At 42.7% G+C, this 25157-nt stretch overlaps 1 protein-coding gene across 3 annotated transcripts in view; it reads right to left on the bottom strand.

Moving 5' to 3' along the window:
* Positions 1 to 883: 883 nt before the first annotated feature.
* ARFGEF3 (ARFGEF family member 3) overlaps positions 884 to 25157 on the bottom strand; it is a 157867-nt gene continuing 133593 nt past the window's right edge. For all 3 annotated transcript variants that reach the window (XM_066248587.1, XM_066248588.1, XM_066248589.1), the window contains 8 exons: positions 23855 to 23983; positions 21882 to 22058; positions 20290 to 20404; positions 19374 to 19476; positions 19006 to 19137; positions 17349 to 17470; positions 9842 to 11063; positions 884 to 8022 (listed from right to left, as the gene is read on the bottom strand). In XM_066248587.1, the coding sequence (XP_066104684.1) occupies positions 7831 to 8022; positions 9842 to 11063; positions 17349 to 17470; positions 19006 to 19137; positions 19374 to 19476; positions 20290 to 20404; positions 21882 to 22058; positions 23855 to 23983 (2192 nt within the window). In that variant the 3' untranslated portion in view covers positions 884 to 7830. The remainder of the gene's footprint in view (positions 8023 to 9841; positions 11064 to 17348; positions 17471 to 19005; positions 19138 to 19373; positions 19477 to 20289; positions 20405 to 21881; positions 22059 to 23854; positions 23984 to 25157) is intronic.

The following is a 25157-nucleotide window of genomic DNA, read 5'->3' as shown; positions in this document are numbered from 1 at the left end:
TTATACACTATCTACTGATTATGAATTTAACATTTATTTTTATGAAAAATAAACCAAAACAATATTGTAAAATAAGCTCCCTTTTAAAAAAGAAACCAGTAGTGTGTACACACACACACACACACACACACATACTCACATTCTTTTTCCAATGTATTTTCTAGGCACATACCATATGTCTAGCAGTGACTATCTCTGTTACAGAACTGAAAAAGGGGCTCTTTATGCAGTTATGACTTACCATGAAAAGGAACCTGGTTCTTTAGGCAGAATTCTGTCAACATAGGATATTTACATAAATTATTTTGATATATTTATTTGGTAAAAAAAATTGTTCCACGTATCAGATTTTTTTTAAATGCATTTGAATCTTTATTCTACAACACAAGCAACATAAATACAATATCTTTTAAAATATTTTCTCTTTAGAATTTTCATTTTCACCTCAGATAAAAGGTACACAAAATACACTTGCAAGCTTGCTTACAGAGACCGGTTAAACAACAAACAGATTATATCAAATCAAACAGTTATATTAGTTTTTTTTTTTAAATAAATGTGACCAAACTGACTAAATGCTAAGGCAAAACAGAAACTGGACTTCCTTGACAAGTCCTTTGGAGTAAACGAAATGCTTCAAGGCTCCTGGTGAGTGGGCTGCAATGATGAAGTTTGTATTTTGTAGATGAAATGGTATACTGACTCAAATCATTATGGCTGTACCAAGCTTCATTCATTTATAATTTTCAATGAAAACAAGCGGATTCTTTGGCATAATACAAGAAAGGAGAAAAGGACCCTTACCATCCACTGGCTTTATTTGCGGGGGGGGGGGGGGGGGAGAGTGGTAGTAGAGGAACTGTTTATAATGTAATTTATTTAAGTTTATTCCTCTTAGAAAAGCATAAAAATAATCTTGAATAGTCGTTTGGCATGATGAGGGCAATACATTTATATTCTTAGACCCCTCCCCACACCCACCCACCCACCAACCAAAACACAAATTAAAAAATAAAAAACGAAAGCGTCCTTCCCCTCTAGGCACCTCCTCCTGCCCCATCACGCCGTACCCGTACCCGTATACCCTACCACCTTACCACGTGGTTTCCATCGAGGCGAAATCGAAAGAGCAAAAGCATTCCTCTCAGTCCAGTGTTGCCTATGTAGTGGGAGACATTTTTATTACAGAGAACTACTTCCAACAAAAATCTGAAAAATGAACATCAGAGGGAGGTGGACAAAGTAGCTTGCACATTATCGTGAGGTAGCCATGGCCGACCGCGGTGGCTGCTGGTGTCAGGGGCTGGCGCTTCCCTGACTTGAAACAGAATATTTCGTGTGGTAGTTCAAAAGATTGGCTTTAAGACCCCCCCCCCCATTTTGGCACCAGTTGGTACAATAAATCGAAAACAAATCACTCCTAGAGATCAATTTTAAACTTTGATTTGAAAATAAATTATTAAAAGAATTAAATGCATACATAATTTCTAAAGATGGTTATAGAGAACAAAAGTAAAACTAAAAACTTTATTTCCACCCACAAAGACAAGGATTTGAATCCTTGATACCGTTAACACTTTGATATACTTTCTGATCTCATTAATTCTAGTAAATATAGTCATCGCTTTCTATTCATATAAAAGAATAAAGTAATTTAAATGATGTCAGGGTATTTTGAGAAATTACTAAATAAAAATTGTGTGTAATTCATAGAGTTTAGACATGGGTGGTGATTTTAAGTTAATTTTTTTCTCTTATTCCCTCTAAGTTTATTATTATTTTCACATAAAAAGAATTTCCAAAGCTAATTTTATTGAATAAAGAGTTAAGAACGAAACTAAGGCCCCAGCTATCTTTGAGTTAACATGATTTCACAGTAGTCCCACTGCATATTGGTGCATTTTTTACATTTCTCCCATTATTTGGAAAGTGAATAATGAATATGGTTTCTATTGTGCAGATATGACCACAAGCCCAACAAATTTACTGGTAAGTCTTTAAAACAGGCATAAATACTGCTCAAAAGGGAGTTGGTTATGTTTGCAAATTTCCATGAAGTCATTTGGTAGACTGTTTGCAGGTCTACAGGAAATTAAAATATTAATTTACACCAGGTAGTTATGTGAAAAATGAAGGTACATCAAGTAGTGTAATGTCATCTCGAAGTGCTGACATCCTGGTGACTGATGAGAGATATAAAACTACTGGCAAGCAACTATTCAAAAACATCTGGAAGCCAGGAGCCAAGGTTATAATGGAGTCGACATGGAAAGATCTCATTGAAACTATACGGACAGAAGGAACCCAAACACCACCTAGTTAAAGTCACCTCAGCACAAGTCAAAGGGGCAACAGGATACAAATGATCATCCACAGAATCAATGTTTCTAGATACACAGACGAGAAGCTTACACTGATCTCACTGTTCCATAGAACTTTATACATTCACTGTCCTCTAGCTTGTAAACAAACAAAAACCCAACAAAAAACAATTGGTCTGACAACAACGGAAACTGGGAAGATCGAGCAGGAATGCTGTAGAGAATCCAATCCCAAGTTGTCCATCCAAGGTTAAGTTCAGTTTTTCTCTAGTGCTTGATAAGGCAAGCTGATCTTAAAGGTAAGAGTCGGAAAATTTTTCAAGATGATTCCCTAAGTGTGGTCCCCAGACTAGCAGCATTGGCCTCTTAGACACTTGTTCGAATTGCCAATTTCCAGACCTACTGGACCAGAATGAAGGGCCTGGCAGTCTGTGTTTTAACCAGCCTTCCAGGTGATTCTGATGTATGCTAACGTCTGAGAACCATTGTTTCAAGGTCAGAAGATACTAGACAACCATGACTTAAACCTTCAGGAGAGGAACTAACAGTACAGTCAATGCCTGGTGGTTGAATAGGCTGGAAGGACCTTAACTGGATGGGATTCATCAGCATCAACTGCAGTTCTGTCCTAAGAGTATCAGCAAGTGTCTCCTCCCTGGAGCCCCCTTGCGTTAGTACAGAGAGGAATGTTTTATATGGTGCTAGTGGTGTGGTTGTGGCACTATTTATAAGGAAGTCAAGCATTGTTTTCTAATGAGTTTCTCTTAGACTATCCTAGGAGATGATTTTTTTTTTTTTTCTTTTTGGTCTGTCTTCCCTGAAGTAATAAGTAATAATTGTGTTTTGGAAATCTATATGGTGTTCTAGTCTAAAACCTTTATTATTTGTTACTTCCACATAAAATACAAACATTTCAATATAAGCACAGGAAAAGGATCTCACAGTTTTCTAGACTGGTCCACTAATGAATGAGGAGGATAGGTATTTTTTGTGGTTTTTTTTATTTAGTTTTGTTTTTGATGAGGCATAATTATAAATGAGTTCTTTGCCAATTTCACAAATCTTGCCCAATAACAAGCTCATATGCCCAATAAAAAGTGCTTAAAAATAGTCTCTTACTTTTTTAAGGCTACACTAAATCTGACTGGGATCACCTAAGTGACACCCAAGCACATGTAAGTTCTGGACTTCCCTTTTGCCTGTTTCCTTATCTGCAAAGTAGGAATAGTCAGGTGTTATGGCACTTGGTTACTATGGGTATTGACCTTGATGCTCTCAGTACTTGGATCTTGAAACAATTTTGTCTAAACCAGTACTTCCTCTTTGGAGTGTGCATTTGAAAATGGTTATCATGTATCTTGCATGTTCCTGAACTGAGATGATGTCCCACACATTTAGTACTATATACTTCCCAGGGAAGCAAGTAGACAGGCACTGGTGGCGACAGGGCACTTGAATCTAAGTGATTAACTGGTCATTGGAAAAGGTTCCCAATTTGTGCATGTCATTCCAAACACGGACTGCCATGTTTTTCCTGCATAACAGCTGGCCATGAACAAAATTGTTCCATCATTTCCACCTAATTGGCAGGTTTTCTAAATTATCACTGAAGGTCTGCTTTTAGATTAGTTTAGATTTTGTTTATTTTTGAATACTCAAAATATTGTTAGAGATGATTTTTCTACATAACTACCTTTTTTTAAACTCTATTAGGAAAAATCCCCATAACATTATGGATCTGAGACATCAAATATTTTTAACTCATTTTAACTATTTACTTCGCTGAGATACTACTGAAGTGTTTACACTGCATTTAAAGCATGGTGTGGTAGAAGGAGCCTGGCCTTCGAATTCAGGAATACCTCTTTTGCAACCAACTTTGCCATTTACTGGTTATCTTGGGTTAAGTTTCTTAACCTCACTGGGTCTCTGACCTCATCTATAAAAATGAGGAAAACAATACCTGTTTCACAAGGTTACTGTGAAAATAAAATGTGGTAATACAGGTAAGGATCTACATTCAGAGTAGCACTCAACAACGCCACCCCCTCTCTGCTGTTTGTAGAGTCTTGCCATTGTTATCAGCTCCAAACAAAGGTCTGTTTAGTTTGAGGGGACTGACGTGAATGATTTTCCTTTCCTACAGAAGCAGTACTGTGATGTATTCTGGGGAAGTCTAAGATATCGTTCATGTAATCGTTTATGTAATTGCAATTAGGGCTATATCGCTCTTTAAATGGACTCTGTATAAACCTTCTCCTTAAAACAAACAAAACTCAGAAAGCCTAGTGAAATTGTTATAAAAAAGTTTCCATTTAAAGTTACCTTTGAATTATGTTACCATGTTGTCATGTCTGATTGAAAATACTTTAATATGAGCTGTTATGTATGTTAGTAACAGCCTTGGCCAGTCATTACATAACCTAAACATGGTAAGGGATGCCTAGTTTTGTATTGATGGAGAAGGCTAGGGAATAATCTTCAGGTGAGAGAGAATGGGATCATATAAAGAGCCAGCCCAAGCATCTCTGAAAGCTGATCAGAAGATGCAAGAACTAGGAGGGATCCTATGAACACTCTGTTAGCCCTCCATCACATCGGTGACCTCATGGCTAGGAGGAGTCTGATGAAGAGTGTGATATAGTCAGCCGAGCTGTTCAGTCAGGAATCCTTGTACACTTTTGAGTTTTCCAGGTGTTTATGATGTGCCTTTTACCAAAATATTAGAAAAGGAGAGTAAATCTCAATGTTAGGGCCACACACTTTTAGTAGTAAAAATTGGCAACGTGCAGAATCTTACTCTGCTTCGATCTGTAAATACATGGTAATAACTGTTTTAACTATAAAGGCTGTCTTAACCTTGGTCTTTCCGAGACCTTGGGGAGAGGCAGAAACGGAGACACCAGGAAGAGTGTGAGGGACTCACTAGACTAGTACACCTCTCTCTACCAAGCGTTCCTAACTATCTACCTTTCTTTCCCACCCCTGGAAGGACTCGTCTGACTTCACTGTGACCTTAAGTCATGTTTGTTAGAGATTTGCAGCAAGCAATGTCCTTTTAGAAAGCTGCAAATACCTCTGGGAAGTACTGCTGTGACAGTTAGTTTTCTGGTTGAACTCTGACGTGGATGTGGAACACACAGAACAGTGGGAAGAGAGGTGGGCTGAAGACTGACGTGGGTCTCAGGTGGGCTACAGAAGAGGGGATGGGAAGGGACCGGAACGTCTTACAAAATTACAGGTAAAGAGCTGTGCGTATTCTCTCATCTCTTCCCTCCTGGTGCCCACAGTCGGGTTAGTACTAGAGTAGTGTTTGGATAGAGTCTGGGCTAAACTTATTTATCAACTAGCCTTGGGTCCCAGAGAGAGAATACGGGGGAGGATGAATTCTGATTTCTAAATAATTAGTGAACATACTCTGGGGCGTGACATTCATAATTGAGACTGGCTTCATTTGAATTGTTATATTTCATAAAAAGTTGCTACCTATAAATATTTTGTAATTACTCTGATTTGATACTCTTTCTCCTGCAGTAAATTTTGTAGTACTCACAAGCTCACGAAGGAGAACTGAACTGAAGCTATAGTAAAAAACAGGATCATGGTGTACTGCTTTTGTTAAAGGGGAAAAAAAGTCACTTTCAAGTCTACTTACAAAACATAAACATTCATAAGCATCAGCACAGCTCATTGCTAGCCCAACAATGCATTGCTGGTTACAATCAAATAGTTGATCTCTTCCTAAACTTGAATTATCTAATGAGTAAAAACTGAAGGCAGAGAGTGTTTTGTGGAACTGAAAAAAATGTCTTCTGGATCCTATGGTGGTCTTTAGGTACATACTGAAAGGTAAAGTTTCTTCTTTTATAGAGATTGCCTACATAAGTCAGCCCTGTCTTCCTGCTGACCTTGTAGATAAGTTTTCATGGGAAAGGAAGACAAAGGTTACAAACACCAGCACTGAGTAAAGTTGTCCATTTTAAATCCATATTTCAATATCAAAGAGTTGCTGTTCTATTTTTAAAAGATGACATAGTCCATTATGACTGTATTTTTAGGAGCTGGGAAACTTATAATGTGTATCAGATCAACTATTTTCTAGAATATATATGAATGAGCTTGTCTGAGGAGTTTCAAGCATTATTATAATTTAAGAAATATTAAATATACTCTACATAAAAGATAAAGTTTCCAGATTAACTTTCTAGTTATATTTAAGAAAAGAAATATCCACTTTTAATAGTGGCCTGAATAAAAGGACCTCAGACATGGGGTAAATCGACTTGCCAGAGAGGAGAAATACTTTAAATTGAAAAACTTAATTTCCTAGACTTCCTTCTGCGCGCCCTTCTCCTCGAGTTTTCTTCTCAGTCTAGAGCCTGTGTAACTGACACCATAATTCCGTATGGTTGTTGTGTACTATTTGAAGATTGAAGTGATTTCACTATAATCTCCTTTCCCACCCCTTCCAGCTGTCTCCATACCCCACACTTCTGCCCCCTTCCCTGAGAAGTCTGCTCACTGAATGCAGAACTCACTTCCTCTCCTCCAAGGGTGTGGATAGCAAATGAGTTGCATTTTAATGTTTTATTTTCTTAAAAACCAAATGTTATGCCTTCTGTTCAGATAACCGTGGGGCATAGAAATGTCTGTGCAACGAGGGACTAAGGCACCATTTTTTTCTTTCCCTTTTCTTTTTTTGCCTTTGGAGCCAAAGCAAAGACTGATGGGACCACCAAGGTGGCTGGTCAGTCTTCTGTCTCTTGGCAGTATCTGTGTCAGCAAATATCACTGGGTACTCTGTGTCAAAGGCGCCATGACATGGACTTAAAACTCTGCCAGGAAAGAATTTTCTCTACTAGAAATAGGGAAATAAAGGCACAACAGTACCTTACACAAAGAAGTTGGTGAGTACCAACCAGAAAATCTTGACAACTTAAGAGTAATTTTGAAATGTTCTGGAATATTTTACAGAGAAAGCCATCCTTTTCTTGATTATGACACCCACAGATATTATATCTATCTTTCTAGCGGTTTTCTTCTCTACCAAACGCGCAATCATCATATAAATCTTTCTGCAATGAAGAATGTTTGGTACTAGATGTCTGAGTGCTTAAACATCAGCTTGACTTACCAACACGTATTTCCTTAGCAATTGCATTTTTAAAAAAATATGGATCAAATGGATCAACGTAGTTTTCAAAGGAGTGGTCCTTGAAAGTGACCCATTTGGCAATAACATTTCAGGCAAAAGCACTGGGAAATAAACTTCAAGAATTTAGAAATGTGTTAAAGAATGGAGACGCTTCTGAAGTAATGTGCAAAATCAGAGTATCATTTGTGTCATCTAGATACAGCCTTAGTCTCCAGATTGGCCCCGATAGTTAGGGAGTGGCTGATTGTTCTCTGAGACACTGGTTTCAGTGGGGCTGGTGGTGGGGAAGTTGCTATCAGTTTGATTGGTGGGTACACTCTAACCCTGGTATTGAATTTCTTCAGTGTGAGTCTTCTACACAATGATGTCATAGACACGGCCCACTCGGCCGAGCCACTCTCTCACGGCCTGGCGAACTCGGATGTCAGTCACGTGACAGGTCAGCTGGCTGATGCACGGGAACACTGCTGGCTGGAGGGCCATGAAGGTCGGGTCTGGAAGGATCTGGATCTGATTGAGAACTGTTAGCACCATGTTGGTCCATGCCTAAGGGAAAGAATTTAAGGGGATTATCAGCTTTCTCCTTTGGTTTTGTTTGAACACTCAGGAGAGGCTAAATAAGCACTGCCAATTTGCAAATAAGTTTTTTCAGGCCTTTAGGCTACAATAAATTAGTCTTTACTAATAAATTGTCATTTTAACATTATATGTACAGAAGCTTACCTAACATTACAGATATCTTATTTTTAGCTTTCACAAGCTGCAAAAATCTTATTTATTCCTCAGTTTTAAAAACTCGCTTGCATTTTCATAATGAGATTTGCATAGGACATAACATTTTTTTTTAATTTTTTTTTTTGTGTGTGTGTGTGTGTGTGTGTATTTTTCTGAAGCTGGAAACGGGGAGAGACAGTCAGACAGACTCCCGCATGCGCCCGACAGGGATCCACCCGGCACGCCCACCAGGGGGCGATGCTCTGCCCCTCTGGGGCATCGCTCTGTCGTGACCAGAGCCACTCCAGCGCCTGGGGCAGAGGCCAAGGAGCCATCCCCAGCGCCCGGGCCATCTCTGCTCCAATGGAGCCTCGCTGCGGGAGGGGAAGAGAGAGACAGAGAGGAAGTAGAGGGGGAGGGGTGGAGAAGCAGATGGGCGCTTCTCCTGTGTGCCCTGGCCGGGAATCGAACCCGGGACCTCCGCACGCCAGGCCGACGCTCTACCACTGAGCCAACCGGCCAGGGATGGACATAACATTTTTAATCAGCGGTCACTGTAATAAAGCCCAGAAAACTTGAACTAGGTCTACTTGACTTTAGGATAACTTTTAAAATCACAAGCAAATCTCCAAGACAACGAAAGGCAGTTATTAAGATATGTTATTTGTCAAGAAACTCATCTGTTAAAGAATAATCATACATCACAGTTTGATTGGACTTTCGCAGATCTAGTCTATGATATTTGTAAATTCTGAATTATGAAGAGGAATTCTATATTCAAAATATTTATACTTAAGAGGAAAATAACACATCTTGCAAGAGGTTCATACTAATTCTAGATTTATGTTCATTCAAAGAATACATTTCTGATTAGGTTCATGGAATCCTAGGACCCAAGGTTGTCTAACTGATGAGGCAGGAGTCCACGATTTCAGCTAAACATCAGACTATTTTTAAAGGGCTCTCCATGACTCCAGATCTCTGTTTGGTTTTCCCATCTGATCTATTCTTAAATTGAACAAAATGGTACCAACACTGTTTTCTTCTCAAGCTCATGTTTTGATGTACAATGGAATTACAAATATTAAATATAGGAAGGAATAGGAACACTCACAGCCCTCTAAAGAATGACCATTTTTATGTGCTCTGGATGGGTTAGAAAAACTTGAGACGAAAACAATTCATTGGTATAACCACCTAATACTATGTACTTTGCCTTTTTCCTTTACATAATTCTTCATTCTTCATAACTATAGATTTCTACAGGGAATCTCCAAATGATAAATTCAGGACTGCATGCCAGTTAGAGTATATTCATTTTACAAGCTTCATGTTATTTCTTAATACTATCTGTTATAACCCATAAAAACAATTCCCAAGATTATCTAATAACAGCATGTCAGTTTCACGGTGGTGGAGAGATACAGGCAGAGCCTACGTCTTAGCCTTAGGCAGTCCTCTGACTGCAGAGGAAAACGGGTCTCTCACTGGTGTCGATCAGATCTTGGACTGTGGATGAGTGCTCTGTGAGAGGGGCGTGTCCATTATTAGAAACCCAGCTCCCCCACCCCCACCCCCACCCCGCATTGCTGGGAAAGTCCTCCCACCCCACGACCCCCGCCCGGGCTTTCGCTGGCCTGCGGAAACCCACCTGGATCTGGGCTTCGGCGTCCCGCACGGAGACGCTCAGGGAGCTGCCGGTGGAGCCCGAGCGGGGCCTCCTCTCCTGCCGCAGCAGCTCGGGGCCCGCGCTGAAGGAGTGCCGCATCTGGCCTTGGTCCATCAGGTGCTGGGGGCGCTGCAGCAGCGGGGAGTCTGGGCCCCTGGCGCCCAGCGGCTCGCCCTTCTTCTCCACTTTGACCTCTTTGGGGAACGTGGGCAGGTTATGCTGCTGTTTCCTCTTTTTGTATTCTGTCATCAACTTTGAAATGGTTTTGTCAGCTGCCATGTTGTAGATTTTGTTCCCCGCGTTCTCCCACCACTCTTTCTTCCGGCTGGCGTCCTTCCTCTCCACCTTGGGGCTCGGGGGCAGCACCAGCGTCTCCCCGCTGCAGCCCCGCAGGCTCAGGCACTCGCCCACGTGATCCCGTGTCTGACTGCGGTCGTCCTCGGAAGGCGTGTCTTTCCCCGAGAAGCCCCCCGTGGACGGGGTGGACGACTCGGACTGGAAGGAGGGGAGGATGAAGAACGGGTCGCCCTTGAAGGCGGGCGCCTCCTCCATGCTGTTCTCCAGGTCCAGGTGCATCTGGATGTAGTTGTTGCACAGCTCCATGCACAGCTTGTGCAGCCTCTTGACCAGCCACACCCAGTCTGCGTTGCTGATGGGCTGGACGCTCAGCGAGGGTGTCCGGGCCCTCCACTGCCTCTTCTCCTTGCCTCGCGGGGGGCTCACCTGGGCGGTCTCCTCGAAAATGTCTTCATCCTCCGACGAACACTGCTGCGACGAGTCCGTGCTCCTCTCATCGTCCTCGAAAAGGACTTTCTTCACTTGCTCAGCAGTGATGGGCTCTTGATTGGTGAGAACGGCACAGACCAGCGCGTGGAAATAGATGTTAAAACTCATGGCAGACTGGCGGTAGAGGTTGGCGGCGCCCCCGATGCCAGACACTTTCTTCAGCAGGCACTTCAGTCCAGGGCTGGTGTCAAACTCTCTGGCAGTCCTGTACGAGTCCAGCAGCAGGTCAAAGATGACGGCCAGGTTCTGCATGGAGATGTATCTCAGGAAGCCGGCCAGCTTGGCATCTGGCACTTGGATAGTCTTCTCCTCGCCAGGGGAGGGGCCTTTGACAAACTCTTCTAACAGGATATCATATAAGTTCTGCAGTAACACTTGATGAGACAGTAAACTCACCACAATCTCCCTGAAGGAAACGCTTCAAATGAAAAGAAAGGGATGGAGTTAGTCATATTTTTAAAAGCATTACACTATTCAGAATGATGTATGCAAAATTACAAACTAAATTACTTGTATTTTAATGCCTTCCTTAATCAAAGGCATTGTTACCTAATAACCATTTAATCATAATAAATGGAATTTCTGACACTTTTTAAAACCTAGGAGCTATAGAATTAAGTCATGATATGATTAACAATTTATCTACAAGCCTTAGGAAAATAATACAAGTTTTATAGCAACTGTTGTTCACAGGCACAATGATAAATAGGACGCATTTTATTTTTTCTTAGTTATGGGTAATAAGTTAACATAGCAAATCAAAAAGTGGAAAAACACTCAATTTATGTTGTTTTATTAATTTTAACTGGATTTTTTTCTTAAACCCAAAGTTTTTATCAGTCTTATTGAAGTCTAGCTTTCTAAGGAACAAAACAGTTTACTAGGATTAAATGTTAATGCTTGAGATGCATATACTATATAAAAAGTTCGGTGCTTCCAGCATGTGACAGAGGAGAACCAGACATTTTCGTTCTTTCTGTGAAAAATGCCATTGGGATTTTAAGAGGGATTGCACTGAGTCTGTAGATCGCTTTAGGTAATATGAACATTTGAACCGCGTTCAGTCTTCCAGTCCATGAACACATGATATCTTTCTATTTCTTTGTGTCTTCAGTATTTTTTTCCAAAAATATCTTGCAGTTTTCTCTGTACAGGTCTTTCACCTCCTTTTCAGTTGCGGTTATAAATGGGATTGTTTACTTCATTTCTTTGTCACAGTTCTTCATTATTATATACAGACACACAGATTTCTGTATACTGATATTGTATCCTGCAATTTTACTGCATTTATTATTATTATAGTTTTTCTTTTGATGGAGTCTTTAGGGGGAGCAGCGGCTTCTCAAGCCCATTGTGCTGCCACCTGTCTCCCGGCAGCTGCTGGTGTCACTGTGCGTGGCTCTCTGCTCCTACTGGTCTTTCTGGTGGTGTGAGCACTGCCATAACTGGGGGAGGGAGCCGGATTCTCAGGCACTGACCCTGTTACCCTCCTCTGAGCCATGGGGGGGGCACACCTCTCCTCCTCCACTGTGTTTGCAGGAGTAGTGGGCGCAGCTGCAGCAGCTGTGTCTCTGGGGCCATCCCTGTCCTTCCCTGTGTCCTGCTTCCTCTAATCATTCCATTCCGCCCACTTTCAGATGTACCAATGTGTGCATCTCTCGGGCATCCTTGTGTGTTGAGCAGAGGAACCCCGGCTGGGCTATAGCTGGCCAACTAGTTGTAGATTGAAGAAGAGACACAAAGGGGTAGTCTTCATTCTATCCTGACACTGATGTCACTGAAATAGTTCCTTTTTTTTTAATCAGCAGAAAAGAACAGAAAGCATTCAAAGCCTTACCTGGCTCTTTAGGCAGTGGGGCACTGGGGGAACGCAGTGCACTCGGCAGAGATGGAATGAGGGAGGAGCAAAGCTGTCATTCACACACCATGAGCCTTTCTAACAAACCACTGAAGTAACTTTATTTTTGTAGTAAAATAAACCTAGCATAAAGCTGCTATTTAAACCGTTTAAAAAAGTATAATCCAGTGGCAATAAGTACATACACGATGTTGGGGAACTGTTGCCACTATCTATTTCTAGTCCCCTTTTCATTATTCCCAACAGAAACTCTATCCCCATTAAACAATAATTCCCTATTTCTCCCCCCTCAGCTCCTACTTAAATCAGTTTTGGTAAATTACTTAAGGTCTCAGGACCCCTGAACATGTATTTTTCTGAAGAAAAGGCCTCTAAAAAGTACCAGGTTGGTCTAATGCTTCATGCCCACAGCTATAAGAGCCAACGCAGAAGGGAAACCCCTTTACCCCTGGTTCGTCTTCCCCACTACACCGGAAGTCCTCACAGGCCAGGGTAGTATTTGAGTCATCTTCCCCACTACACCGGGAAGTCCTCACAGGCCAGGGTAGTATTTGAGTCATCTTCCCCACTACACCGGGAAGTCCTCACGGGCCAGGGTAGTATTTGAGTCATCTTCCCCACTATACCGGAAGTCCTCATAGGCCAGGGTAGTATTTGAGTCATCTTCCCCACTACACTGGAAGTCCTCACAGGCCAGGGTAGTATTTGAGTCATCTTCCCCACTACACTGGAAGTCCTCACAGGCCAGGGTAGTATTTGAGTCATCTTCCCCACTACACCGGGAAGTACTCACAGGCCAGGGTAGTATTTGAGTCATCTTCCCCACTACACCGGGAAGTCCTCACAGGCCAGGGTAGTATTTGAGTCATCTTCCCCGCTACCCCGGGAAGTCCTCACAGGCCAGGGTAGTATTTGAGTCATCTTCCCCGCTACACCGGGAAGTCCTCACAGGCCAGGGTAGTATTTGAGTCATCTTCCCCGCTACACCGGGAAGTCCTCACAGGCCAGGGTAGTATTTGAGTCATCTTCCCCGCTACACCGGGAAGTCCTCACAGGCCAGGGTAGTATTTGAGTCATCTTCCCCACTACACTGGAAGTCCTCACAGGCCAGGGTAGTATTTGAGTCATCTTCCCCACTACACTGGAAGTCCTCACAGGCCAGGGTAGTATTTGAGTCATCTTCCCCACTACACTGGAAGTCCTCACAGGCCAGGGTAGTATTTGAGTCATCTTCCCCACTACATCGGAAGTCCTCATAGGCCAGGGTAGTATTTGAGTCATCTTCCCCACTACACCGGGAAGTCCTCACAGGCCAGGGTAGTATTTGAGTCATCTTCCCCACTACACCGGGAAGTCCTCACAGGCCAGGGTAGTATTTGAGTCATCTTCCCCACTACACCGGGAAGTCCTCACAGGCCAGGGTAGTATTTGAGTCATCTTCCCCACTACAGTGGGAAGTCCTCACGGGCCAGGGTAGTATTTGAGTCATCTTCCCCACTACACCGGGAAGTCCTCACAGGCCAGGGTAGTATTTGAGTCATCTTCCCCACTACCCCGGAAGTCCTCACAGGCCAGGGTAGTATTTGAGTCATCTTCCCCACTACACCGGGAAGTCCTCACAGGCCAGGGTAGTATTTGAGTCATCTTCCCCACTACAGTGGGAAGTCCTCACAGGCCAGGGTAGTATTTGAGTCATCTTCCCCACTACACCGGGAAGTCCCCATAGGCCAGGGTAGTATTTGAGTCATCTTCCCCACTACACCGGGAAGTCCTCACAGGCCAGGGTAGTATTTGAGTCATCTTCCCCACTACACCGGGAAGTCCTCACAGGCCAGGGTAGTATTTGAGTCATCTTCCCCACTACACCGGAAGTTCTCACAGGCCAGGGTAGTATTTGAGTCATCTTCCCCACTACACCGGGAAGTCCTCACAGGCCAGGGTAGTATTTGAGTCATCTTCCCCACTACAGTGGGAAGTCCTCACAGGCCAGGGTAGTATTTGAGTCATCTTCCCCACTACACCGGGAAGTCCCCATAGGCCAGGGTAGTATTTGAGTCATCTTCCCCACTACACCGGGAAGTCCCCATAGGCCAGGGTAGTATTTGAGTCATCTTCCCCACTACACCGGAAGTCCTCACAGGCCAGGGTAGTATTTGAGTCATCTTCCCCACTACACCGGGAAGTCCCCATAGGCCAGGGTAGTATTTGAGTCATCTTCCCCACTACACCGGAAGTCCTCACAGGCCAGGGTAGTATTTGAGTCATCTTCCCCACTACACCAGAAGTCCTCACAGGCCAGGGTAGTATTTGAGTCATCTTCCCCACTACACCGGAAGTCCTCACAGGCCAGGGTAGTATTTGAGTCATCTTCCCCACTACACCGGGAAGTCCTCACAGGCCAGGGTAGCATTTGAGTCATCTTCCCCACTACACCGGGAAGTCCTCACAGGCCAGGGTAGTATTTGAGTCATCTTTTTGTGCCCAGGGGCTGGGAAGAAGTCTGGTGAGAGTGGTGCTCAGTATATCTCAAACAAAACATTCCACCAAATAGCAAAACACTGTCCTCTGTGCGGGCGCCCAAACAGACTGCTGCCTGGAGGAGATGCTGTCCTTGAGAAATGGCTCTGACACAGCATCCCCACATCCCTGGCAGCCTGGCCTCCTGAAGCAGGAAGCACAACCAGGACGAAGAGTGCAAGCACCTTCTGAAGGTACAAGCACCAGAGTCCACAGGACGCTTTCTGTTACCTTTCCTGAGAAACGGGAAGGCCTTTGCCCGCAAACACTTAAAGAGGGCTGATGCAAGGCCGGGTTTGAATTATGGAGTATCTTTTATCAACCAAGAGACTCTCTTTGATGCTTTACGATATAAAATTGAGAACTGTGTTTGTGAATGAGGACAGAAAATCCCCAAGCTTTAGGTTCAAGCTGAGTGATGCAGCAGTAAGAAAACAGTGGGCCAAGAAGCAGCAGAGAAGAGATCAACATTGTAGGAAGATACCCAGAAAGAGAAATATCTTTATGGATATGCAGCTCTTACTCATCTATAATTTCTAAGTCAAACAAAAATCAACAGATAGCTTTTTAGTTTGTGGTACCCAAGTGTTTCAACTTTGTTCTCAGCACGCCCTTTAAGAAGGGGACTATGAAGCGCTGAAACTTATACCTTCCCTTTCTGCTTCTGATGCAAAGAGCAAAGGCAAGCAAGTCTCCAGACTGAATAATTGAGAATTAGTTGCATAACAAGTGGCTGACTTAAGACATACTAGCTGTCAGTGTCAGTATCAGAGATAAACAGATTCATAGCTGTAGGCACAGTTGACCCTTGAATAATGGGTTTGGAGCATGTGGGAACACCTACACATGGATTCCCCCCCCAAATGTTGTAAATGTATTTTCCTTATAATTTTCTTAATAACATTTCCTTTTCTTTAGCTTACTTTATCGTAAGAATATAGTACATAATATATATAACATACAGAATATGTGTTAATCAACTGTTTATTATCCGTAAGGCTTCTGGCCAACAGTAGCCTCTAAGTCAAGGGTCCCCAAACTTTTTACACAGGGGGCCAGTTCACTGTCCCTCAGACCATTGGAGGGCCAGACTATAAAAAAACTATGAACAAATCCTTATGCACACTGCACATATCTTATTTTAAAGTAAGAAAACAAAATGGGAACAAATACAATATTTAAAATAAAGAACAAGTAAATTTAAATCAACAAGCTGACCAGTATTTCAATGGGAACTATGCTCCTCTCACTGACCACCAATGAAAGAGGTGCCCCTTCCGGAAGTGCAGCGGGACCAGATAAATGGCCTCAAGGGGCCGCATGTGGCCCGCGGGCCTTAGTTTGGGGACCCCTGCTCTAAGTAGTTAAATCTGGGGGGAGTTAAGTGGGGATTTTTGACCACGTGGGTGGGATGGTGCCCCAACCCGTGTTGTCCAAGGGTCAACTGTGCAACTTAAAGCTCCATTAAAATTATGTGAATTTGTAAAGCTTGGGGTTATCGATGTCAAACTGACTTAAAAAAAAACCCAAGGTTTCTCTTTATTTAAGTGTTGAAATCTGAATTTAATTTAGGTTTGTTCCTTCCTTGGGTGATTTCAACATGGACCTTTGAAGATGTAGGTGGCCAGCATATACACAAACTTTTCTTAGGTCTAACTCATCTTCTACTACATCCTGTAAGAACTGGCCCTACATCTAAGCCAAGAATATAAAATACTTAAAGCCTCTAGAACCGAGAAAATAAATCTTGTTGGTTAAGCCACCCAGGCTGTGGTACATGGTTGTGGCAGCCCTACAAAGTAATCAACCTGAAATACGGGAAATATGGTTAAAAGGCTAATGATTTTCTATGAAAACCTTTGCCAAATGACCCTAAATATTTTAGCATTCTTAGAGAAAGCTTGTACTACAATGGGCAAGATGAACTTCACTTATAAGCGCCCCACGTGTTTAAGCATCACTGCCTACCTTTTCTTTTCTTTTCTTTTTTTTTACAGAGACAGGGAGTGAGTCAGAGAGAGGGATAGACAGGGACAGACAGGAATGGAGAGAGATGAGAAGTATCAATCATTAGTTTTCCATTGCACGTTGCAACACCTTAGTTGTTCATTGATTGCTTTCTCATATGTGCCTTGACCGTGGGCCTTCAGCAGACCAAGTAACTCCTTGCTGGAGCCAGTGACCTTGGTTGGGTTCAAGCTGGTGGGCTTTTGCTCAAACCAGATGAGCCTGCGCTCAAGCTCACAACCTCGGGGTCTCGAACCTGGGTCCTCTGCATCCCAGTCCGATGCTCTATCCACTGCGCCACCGCCTGGTCAGGCTGCCTACCTTTTCTTGGTGTGTCCGTTTGGCTTTTCATCAGGAGGCAGCTCGATAATGAGCTGACAGGACTGGGCGTGATCGAAGTTGTTTGGAGTCTTCGGTGAGCACTGCGTGTCCAACATAAACACCTGTATGGGCAGACAAGGTGCAGTTCAGAACTCCACCACCCTCACCCTGACTCCGCAGAGATCAGCCGTGCGGCCATGGCAAGTCCGACTCTCACCACCCGTTTTATCACCCACAAATGAGGTTGATCATGGTTTCCTACCTGGTCTATTTGCAGAGAGAGTTAAATAAATGAATATATGTGTATTGTGTAGGCAAAGCAGAACAGAAGAGCAAATAATTAATGTGAGCTGCAGACACTGATAACACTACCACTTCTAGCACGTAATAATTCATTACACTCCAAGAGCAGGCACTGATGTTTAATATTAATTAAAAGGAAATAAAGAAGGGCTACCTTTGATTATGATGTCTGTTTGGTATTATATTCTATTCAATACAAAAATACAGAGGACTTCTCCCACTGTCTAGCAGAGTAGCATGGCCACATGACTAGTTAGTCCTGACAGCGGAAGTAACTAAGAAAAGAGTAACCACTTCCTGAATTCTGATCTGAATGATTTCATTTTATAGGATTTAACTCAGTCTTTGCCAACCGCCAGTCTATAAAAGAGTTAACCAGAAGAAGATGATAGACCCCTATGCTCTTAGTCTAATTCGCTTATGCTCAGGGTGATTTCTGCCTTAGCAGTCCCAGAGTGTAAACCTGGGTAAACCGATTTAACCTACCTTCACTACTTCCCTCTGAAAATATGAGGGTTTTTAAGGAACTTTTCTTTCCAAATTTTGTAAGAATTCTCAGATTATTGAATATGGGGTTATAGGAAAAGTGCATGTAGGAGGAAGGTTTGGGACCGAGGAAGAAAAATGAAGTGAAAGATTCACTGAATGGTCTCGGCTGTTTTTCTCCACTGCAGGACAGTAGTCCACTGTCATTTTCATCTTCTGACTGTGTGGTGGATGAGGTTGAAAAGAGCACCGTGTGCACCTGGGGAAACTCTTTATCTAGCCAGCATAACGGCTTCTCACTTAGAGAAGCCACCCCTTTGGGCTCCCCTGTTCTCATTCCTAGCCAGACTTATTATAACTTTTGATCTGTGCTGGGAGAAAGGCTCATGGTGAAACCTGCATGGGTAAGTACATTTTAATTTTACTGGTTGGTTACATGCAACTCAAATTTGTCAAGCAACTTGTCAACATTAAGCTCTGTAAGAGAGAAGGGAAAAATATCAAATGAGGTTGCCGTCCTTGGGCACTCATAGTCTAGCAGTCACCACAATATTTAAGCAAATACTTATCAATACTCCAAGCAAATCAAGTTAGGCATGAAGTGCGTGGCCAGGAGGGAAAAGGACTCTCGCAGGTCTAGGCTCTGGAGGATGCAACAAACCAGAGATGCCTGGGAGGACCAAGTGCTGCTGACTGGGTTCCAGTCATTGCTGGTAAAGAACGGTACTGGCTAGAGGTCAGACACAGCAGGCATAGGTCCCTAAGGGAATGAAAGGCAGCTTGGTGACCTAAGACCTTCAGGAGGGACTCCCAGCAGAATGTCAAGCTTCCAGAGCCCCTGCGGTCCAAGACCTCAGCCAGCCCTTACCTGCTGAGCCATGGCTCGGATGCGCCAGTACTCGGCCTCGGCACTGGGGGAGGAGGAGGGGGCGGCCACCCTCACCTGGCAGCCTTCCCCACTGAAGCTCTCGGTGCCACTGTGGAAGCAGCCCAGCAGGTCCTAGGGAGAAACACAGCGGCCGTTCACTGGGCGCATCTGGGTTCAGGGCTCTGCCTTGGGGCTGACACTGTCATGTCTGGGACAAAAGGACTGATTCAACTACCTTCTCACCCTCTGCAAGGCTTCAAGTGAGCCTGCCTGCTCTGAGGAGGATGATGGAACCCAGGGGCCAGCGCGACGGGGCACCCGGGAGCTAGGGAGGGCTGGCACCTGCTCCAGCTCTCTTCCCACTTTACCTTCACTGGCTTGAGCGTGGCGGAGAATGCGTCCTGCAGGGCGCAGCAGGCCAGCCTCCACATTTCTTCGGTGAACACGGGGCCCGCCGTCACGAGGACGTACCTGCCGGAGGAAACCAGCAGTCTTAAGCCCATACGTTTCACTGCCACACAACTCAGCTCTTACACACACACACACACACACACACACACACACACAGGTTCACTCCACAGCTCCCTTACAAGTCTTCCTGTCTCATCATCACACTTGCCTTCAGTCCGTCTGGTATGTCGTGGTCATACTACTACTTCCTACACCATTTTAATGTAAAAAGATCAATGGATCTCTGTTACAGAGAGGCCAGTGTTAAGACTTAGGCTTGCATGAAGACTGCATACATTCTGTGCTAGTTTTTCCAGGCTAGCCCCGTCGTCCACCACTCTTCTTCTACAAATAACAAAAGCAATAAAAACCGCTTTTGTCACTTGTAATTCTTACCTCCATGTATCTGTTCATGCTGTTCTCCTGCTTACGAATTCCTCGCCTGTCAAAATCCTTACCCTGGGAGATATGACCATGTGTCCTTCCTACAAAAAGCCCTGTTGACCACCCTACGCCCCTGTCTTTTCTTAGCATTTATAGTTACTCCTTACGATTATGATTTCTCACGTGACTCTCGGTTCTGTCCTTTAGAATGGGCTATCTGCTCGAGGGCGGGGACCTTGGCTCACACCACTCTGCTGCAGAGAACCTTGTAAAAAGCCTACACCATAAATACTTGCTGACTAAACAAATGACAAATTCTTAGCACTGTCATTTTTATAAGAAAAAAAAATCTAAAAAGCAGATTGTGGTACCACAAAAGATAATTTAATTCCCTTGGAGCTCCATAATAGAAACTCTAAAATCAGAGACAGCCAAGACACCTTTTCCTACCGAATACAGGAGCAGCCCACTCTGGAGATGGCTTCCGTGGGCTTGGCCACGCAGGCGACCAGCAGCTCGAAGAGGTCCTTCAGCATGGCGTTGATCATGCTCTCGTACCTGATGTCTGCAGGAGACAGCAAATCCAGGTCTCAGCGCTACTGTAATGCATGGGCTGAAATGGCAACTACAGCAAAATTTTATAATACTTCTGATAAAAAAAATCTGAGTGATAATATATATATAATATCCATTTTTGATATATCAAGATGAACTATGTGGTTCACTTTTAGGTGTTCATATACATTTCTCAATGTTAAGTATATAATTTATCTGTTTAAGCAGAATAGAACATGATATTATACAGCCTGAATACTAGCTAGTAATAAATTTGAATTTTTTTTATAAAGGGGGGTGAAGAATAAAATGTACGCTCCTTAATGCTGATAGTTGAATTAAACTGCATTAAATGCTGTTGGAAAACAAAAAAAAAAATCTCTTCTCCCCTACCACTTCCTGAACTTTTCAGCCTCCATACTATCCTCAGGCTAAAGAAAATAAGACTTCCCAAAACCACATTCTCAGTGCCCAATTCAAGGAATACGTCCGAATCCTTTGCCTCAAAGTCCTTGTGATGCCACCGAAGCAACTTTCAGCAGCATCCTCAGGGATCCCATGCTGTGCCAAGCACTGACCTGGGCAAGAGTATCCACCCCAGGGGTACAATATCACCTACCTGTGGAAACAGCCACTTTTCTTTCTCAGTTAGGTCCCTCCCACCCCCCACCTCAGGGCACATCTTTCTACTAAGCTTAGTAAAGACACCATTTCTTATCTTTGTTTTTTGATACTCCCTTGGGGTCCACTTCTCGTTAATTTCCCTTCACCCCTCCAACAGGGGAGCCTCTCACCCCAGCTCTTTGTACTTCCACGTGCTTTTCCCTTTTCTTTGCAACCTCTAGCGCTAGCAGCAACATTTCCTCTCTCAGATTTGCAGATCTTCCCATGGCAAGAAGCATGAGTAAGAATCTACATTTCCCAAACGTTGCCATCCTGGTAGCAGCGCAGTCATAGCAGCCCCTCTATCTGCTGACTTCAGTATACTATCCACCCTCCACTTCAAATCTTTGTTCCAAGTGCCACAGATATTAAGAAGCTTCTCTTCACCCCTAACCTGTTAAGCACCTTCTTGCCTGTAATTTCAGCCTTTTCTAAAACCCTGCCTCCTCCACTTAGCCATGGAAGCAGGACAATAGGGTAAACCCCTTCACCCCCAGGCTACATGGATATTTCTTCTTTGTTATATCCTTAAACTTGCCTCTCCTCTCCTAATGCCCAGATATCCTAGACTTTATTAGGTATTTTATTTTTGGTCACACATATATTTGAAATATTCTGTTTGGTATAGGACACATAGGTTTCAACTTTCTTTTTGATAACCTACTATTAGAAGACTGGCATTGACCATGTAATTCTATTTTAATAGTTCCCAGGACAAAAATCATGCACTGGTATTTGCATTCAGGATTTACTAGGCACTTTTAGACAATATTGCTGCCTACTAAAGAAATATTCCATGCGAACTGCTCGTGCACTATAGATACCTGAGTGTATGAAGCTTTGAATGTGCTCCACCACCAGCTCACAGGACAGACCGATGGCATGCTTGAAGTTAGCAGAGGCCACATCCCAGTAAGAATGGTCTTTATGGCTGCGACGGAGCCAAAGGGACATCACAGGAAGGAGAAGATGAACAACTGCATAGATACCAAACCCTGGCCCTAGAAAACAAAAGTCAGCATCAGACCTGCAGTCTCTCCAGCGACAGCAGCAAAGCCCTTGGCCATCTCTTGGCATTGACACTCTCTGTTGAAGCTCCACCTTCTCTTACAAGGTGCAAGGAAAAAGGATTTACCACTGATTGGGAAACATAGGTTTATTTTCTTTTTTGTTTCTGCATGATTTTAGTTATATATGTAATACATGAATGCATTCATTAAAAATTCAAATAATATTAATAAAATTTAAGTATCACTTGATCAACTACTTTGTTCCCAGATATAAACATATAAGTACATCTATCTATCTATCTATCTATATATATATATGAAAATACCCTTAAAATGTATGTATATTTATATGAGACAGAATACAGACTTTTATTTATTTTATATAAACGGGATCATGTAAACCTTGGTCTACATGTTGGTTTTTTGCTCTTAACAATATGTGCTAAAGGTGAATCCATCAGAAAATTTATATTCCTAATTTTTATTGCAACCTACTATTCCATTGTATGTTGTGCAACAGTTCACTGATCCATTCTCTTACGATTGACATTTAAGGCATTTCTCTATTTTGCTTTATAGACAATGCCATAATGAAAATATTTGTGAGAAAGAGGAATTTTTACAGTTCTAATTATCAGAGTATTTAACTTTTTTAATATGTGAGAGTAGCTATGATGATTTTCCTGAAAAGAAAATCTGATATAAACTTTGCAATAGATTTAAAAACAGTACAGTTATCAAGTCTTTATCAGTTTATATTGCATACAAAACCCCTCTTGTTATTATATACTAGTGGTTTCTTCTGTGGTTCTAGTTCTGTTAATGTAACTAATATTTCTATAGAAATTTCTTTAACCTTGGGAAAATCTGGATGAGTGTATGCACTAATCTTAATTCAGAACAAGAAATAAATTTCCAAGGGACATTCTTTTCCTGTACTATCCAGGGTACTAAGTGATCACTAAATGCATTTTTACAAATCTAATCACCTATGACTTTTACATAATCAAGCTGTTGTGCCTGACCAGGAGGTGGCACAGTGGATAGAGAGTTGGCACAGTGGATAGAGAGTTGGCCTGAGATGCTAAGGACCCAGGTTCGAAACCCTGAGGTTGTCGGCTTGAGAGTGGGCTCACCAAATTGAGCGCAGGGTTGCCAGCTTGAATGTGAGATCAGAGACATGACCCCATGGTCGCTAGATTTAGCAAGGGGTCACTGGCTGGGCTGGAACTCACCAGTCAAGGCACATATGAGAAAGGAACCAATGAACAACTAAGGTACCACAACTATGCTTCTCATCTCTCCCTTCCTGTCTGTCCCTATCTCTTTCTCTCTCTCTAAAAAATGAAAAGTTGCTATCTTTATACCACATATATAATATGTTTGAGTGTTTATATCAGTGGTAGACATGGTGAGTCCTATGGACAGCTCTGGGGCCAAGAGCATGTGAGATCTGGTCATAGAGGAAGGTTTATTTATGGAACAGAGTAAAGCCCATTGGCTTATGGAGACACTGATACCACAGCCTTGGCCTGATTATTGTGGGGCTCCAGCACATTTAACTAACTGTCACCACATATTGTTTGTAAATGGACTGGTGGGAAGATTTGTAAACAATCATGAGATACATCTTAAACATCACTACCATAGCCACTTGACAAACATTGAGCCTCTATTATGCTGTCTAGGTTATAGCAGTGAAACAGGTAGGCACTTACAGACATACCTTCCCCAGAAACATTATATGTATGACGCCTGCCCCGTATGACATACATAGAAATATTTACCAGGTGTCTTGGTAACATCTCTCAGCAGCTCGAAGAGCAAATCCAAGGTGGGCGGTTGGTGCTGCCGTGGACAGTTGGACACAGCTGCCGTTAGCTGCTCCAGCAGGATGATCCAGACTTCTATCAGACCTGGGGGGCAAAGGCCAGTCCTCCATGAGATTCGGTTAAACATCATACAGTAGCTCTGCAAGATCCAGCATGTACACGAGGGCTATAAACTTCCATGTGCTCTATGGACAGCAGAGCAGACAAACTTCAGTACAAAACTCTTTGTTCTTGTAAGAGTTTCATTTTCAAATAACATATTCGCTTTTAGTCCTGCTCATTACTAGGTGAGAGAAAGAACAGGAAATTCTTTTTATCAGATCCCAATAACTTTACTTTGCTATTTATGCAAGCACTGTACGAGCCAGCATTTCTGCACACCACTGTCTTTGAAACTATGTGAACGTACAGTTCAGAAAGCGGTGCAGAAAAAGGGTTCCATTTCCCGAGATTCAGACAAAAGGACCAGCATAGGATATAAAAAGCAGCCCACTCTACATTTTTATTTTAATATTTCTAATTTTCCTGCAAATAAATCTGTATCAGAAGATGGCATTTAAAAAATATTTCCACTAAAAAAAACTACTTCCCCAGTTTTAAATACCTCCATGAACAGGAGGCAAAAACCAAAGTTACGAACAATAATTATATTCAAATTAGGTGATAAATTTGAACCTCAGAACATGGCTATGGCAAAAATAGGTTTATAGCTGTGAGTACGTGAAACAGAGTTTATTTTTGTATCATTATTTATTACTTTCTATACAAACAACTGTAAATCTACTTTGGCCCCACCTGGCAAAGCAGGTGTGGACAAGCTAACTTACAGGAAGTTGAGAGGGTAGAAAAGCATGTTACACACCACTATGCAGAGGTGCAGCCGATAAACTCTAAACAAAAAACTCTCTAGGACGAAGTACCTCACGTCTTCTATAAATAAATTTCAAAGGAGTTAAAGGGTGGAGAAGAAAATCTAGAGACTGGAAAGGACTTAAGAGACATATCAGCCAAACATATGGTGTGGATCTCATGTGGATCCCCAAAATTAACTGACATATATAAGAGAATTGAAAAATTTAACACGATAGTGGATGTTATTGAAGAGTTATTGTTAATTTTTAGGTGTGCTAATTTATGATTATTATCTTTCAAAAACACATCCTAATGTCTGAGGTTTGCTTTAAAACAACATGGAAAGGAGGAAGTCAGTGGGGGAGGGGAGACAGCATATGTGAGTACGTAGATATATATTATACGG

Source organism: Saccopteryx bilineata, chromosome 12, assembly GCF_036850765.1.
Source record: "Saccopteryx bilineata isolate mSacBil1 chromosome 12, mSacBil1_pri_phased_curated, whole genome shotgun sequence".
Classification (NCBI taxonomy): Eukaryota; Metazoa; Chordata; class Mammalia; order Chiroptera; family Emballonuridae; genus Saccopteryx; species Saccopteryx bilineata.
This window is presented reverse-complemented; position numbering and strand designations above follow the sequence as displayed.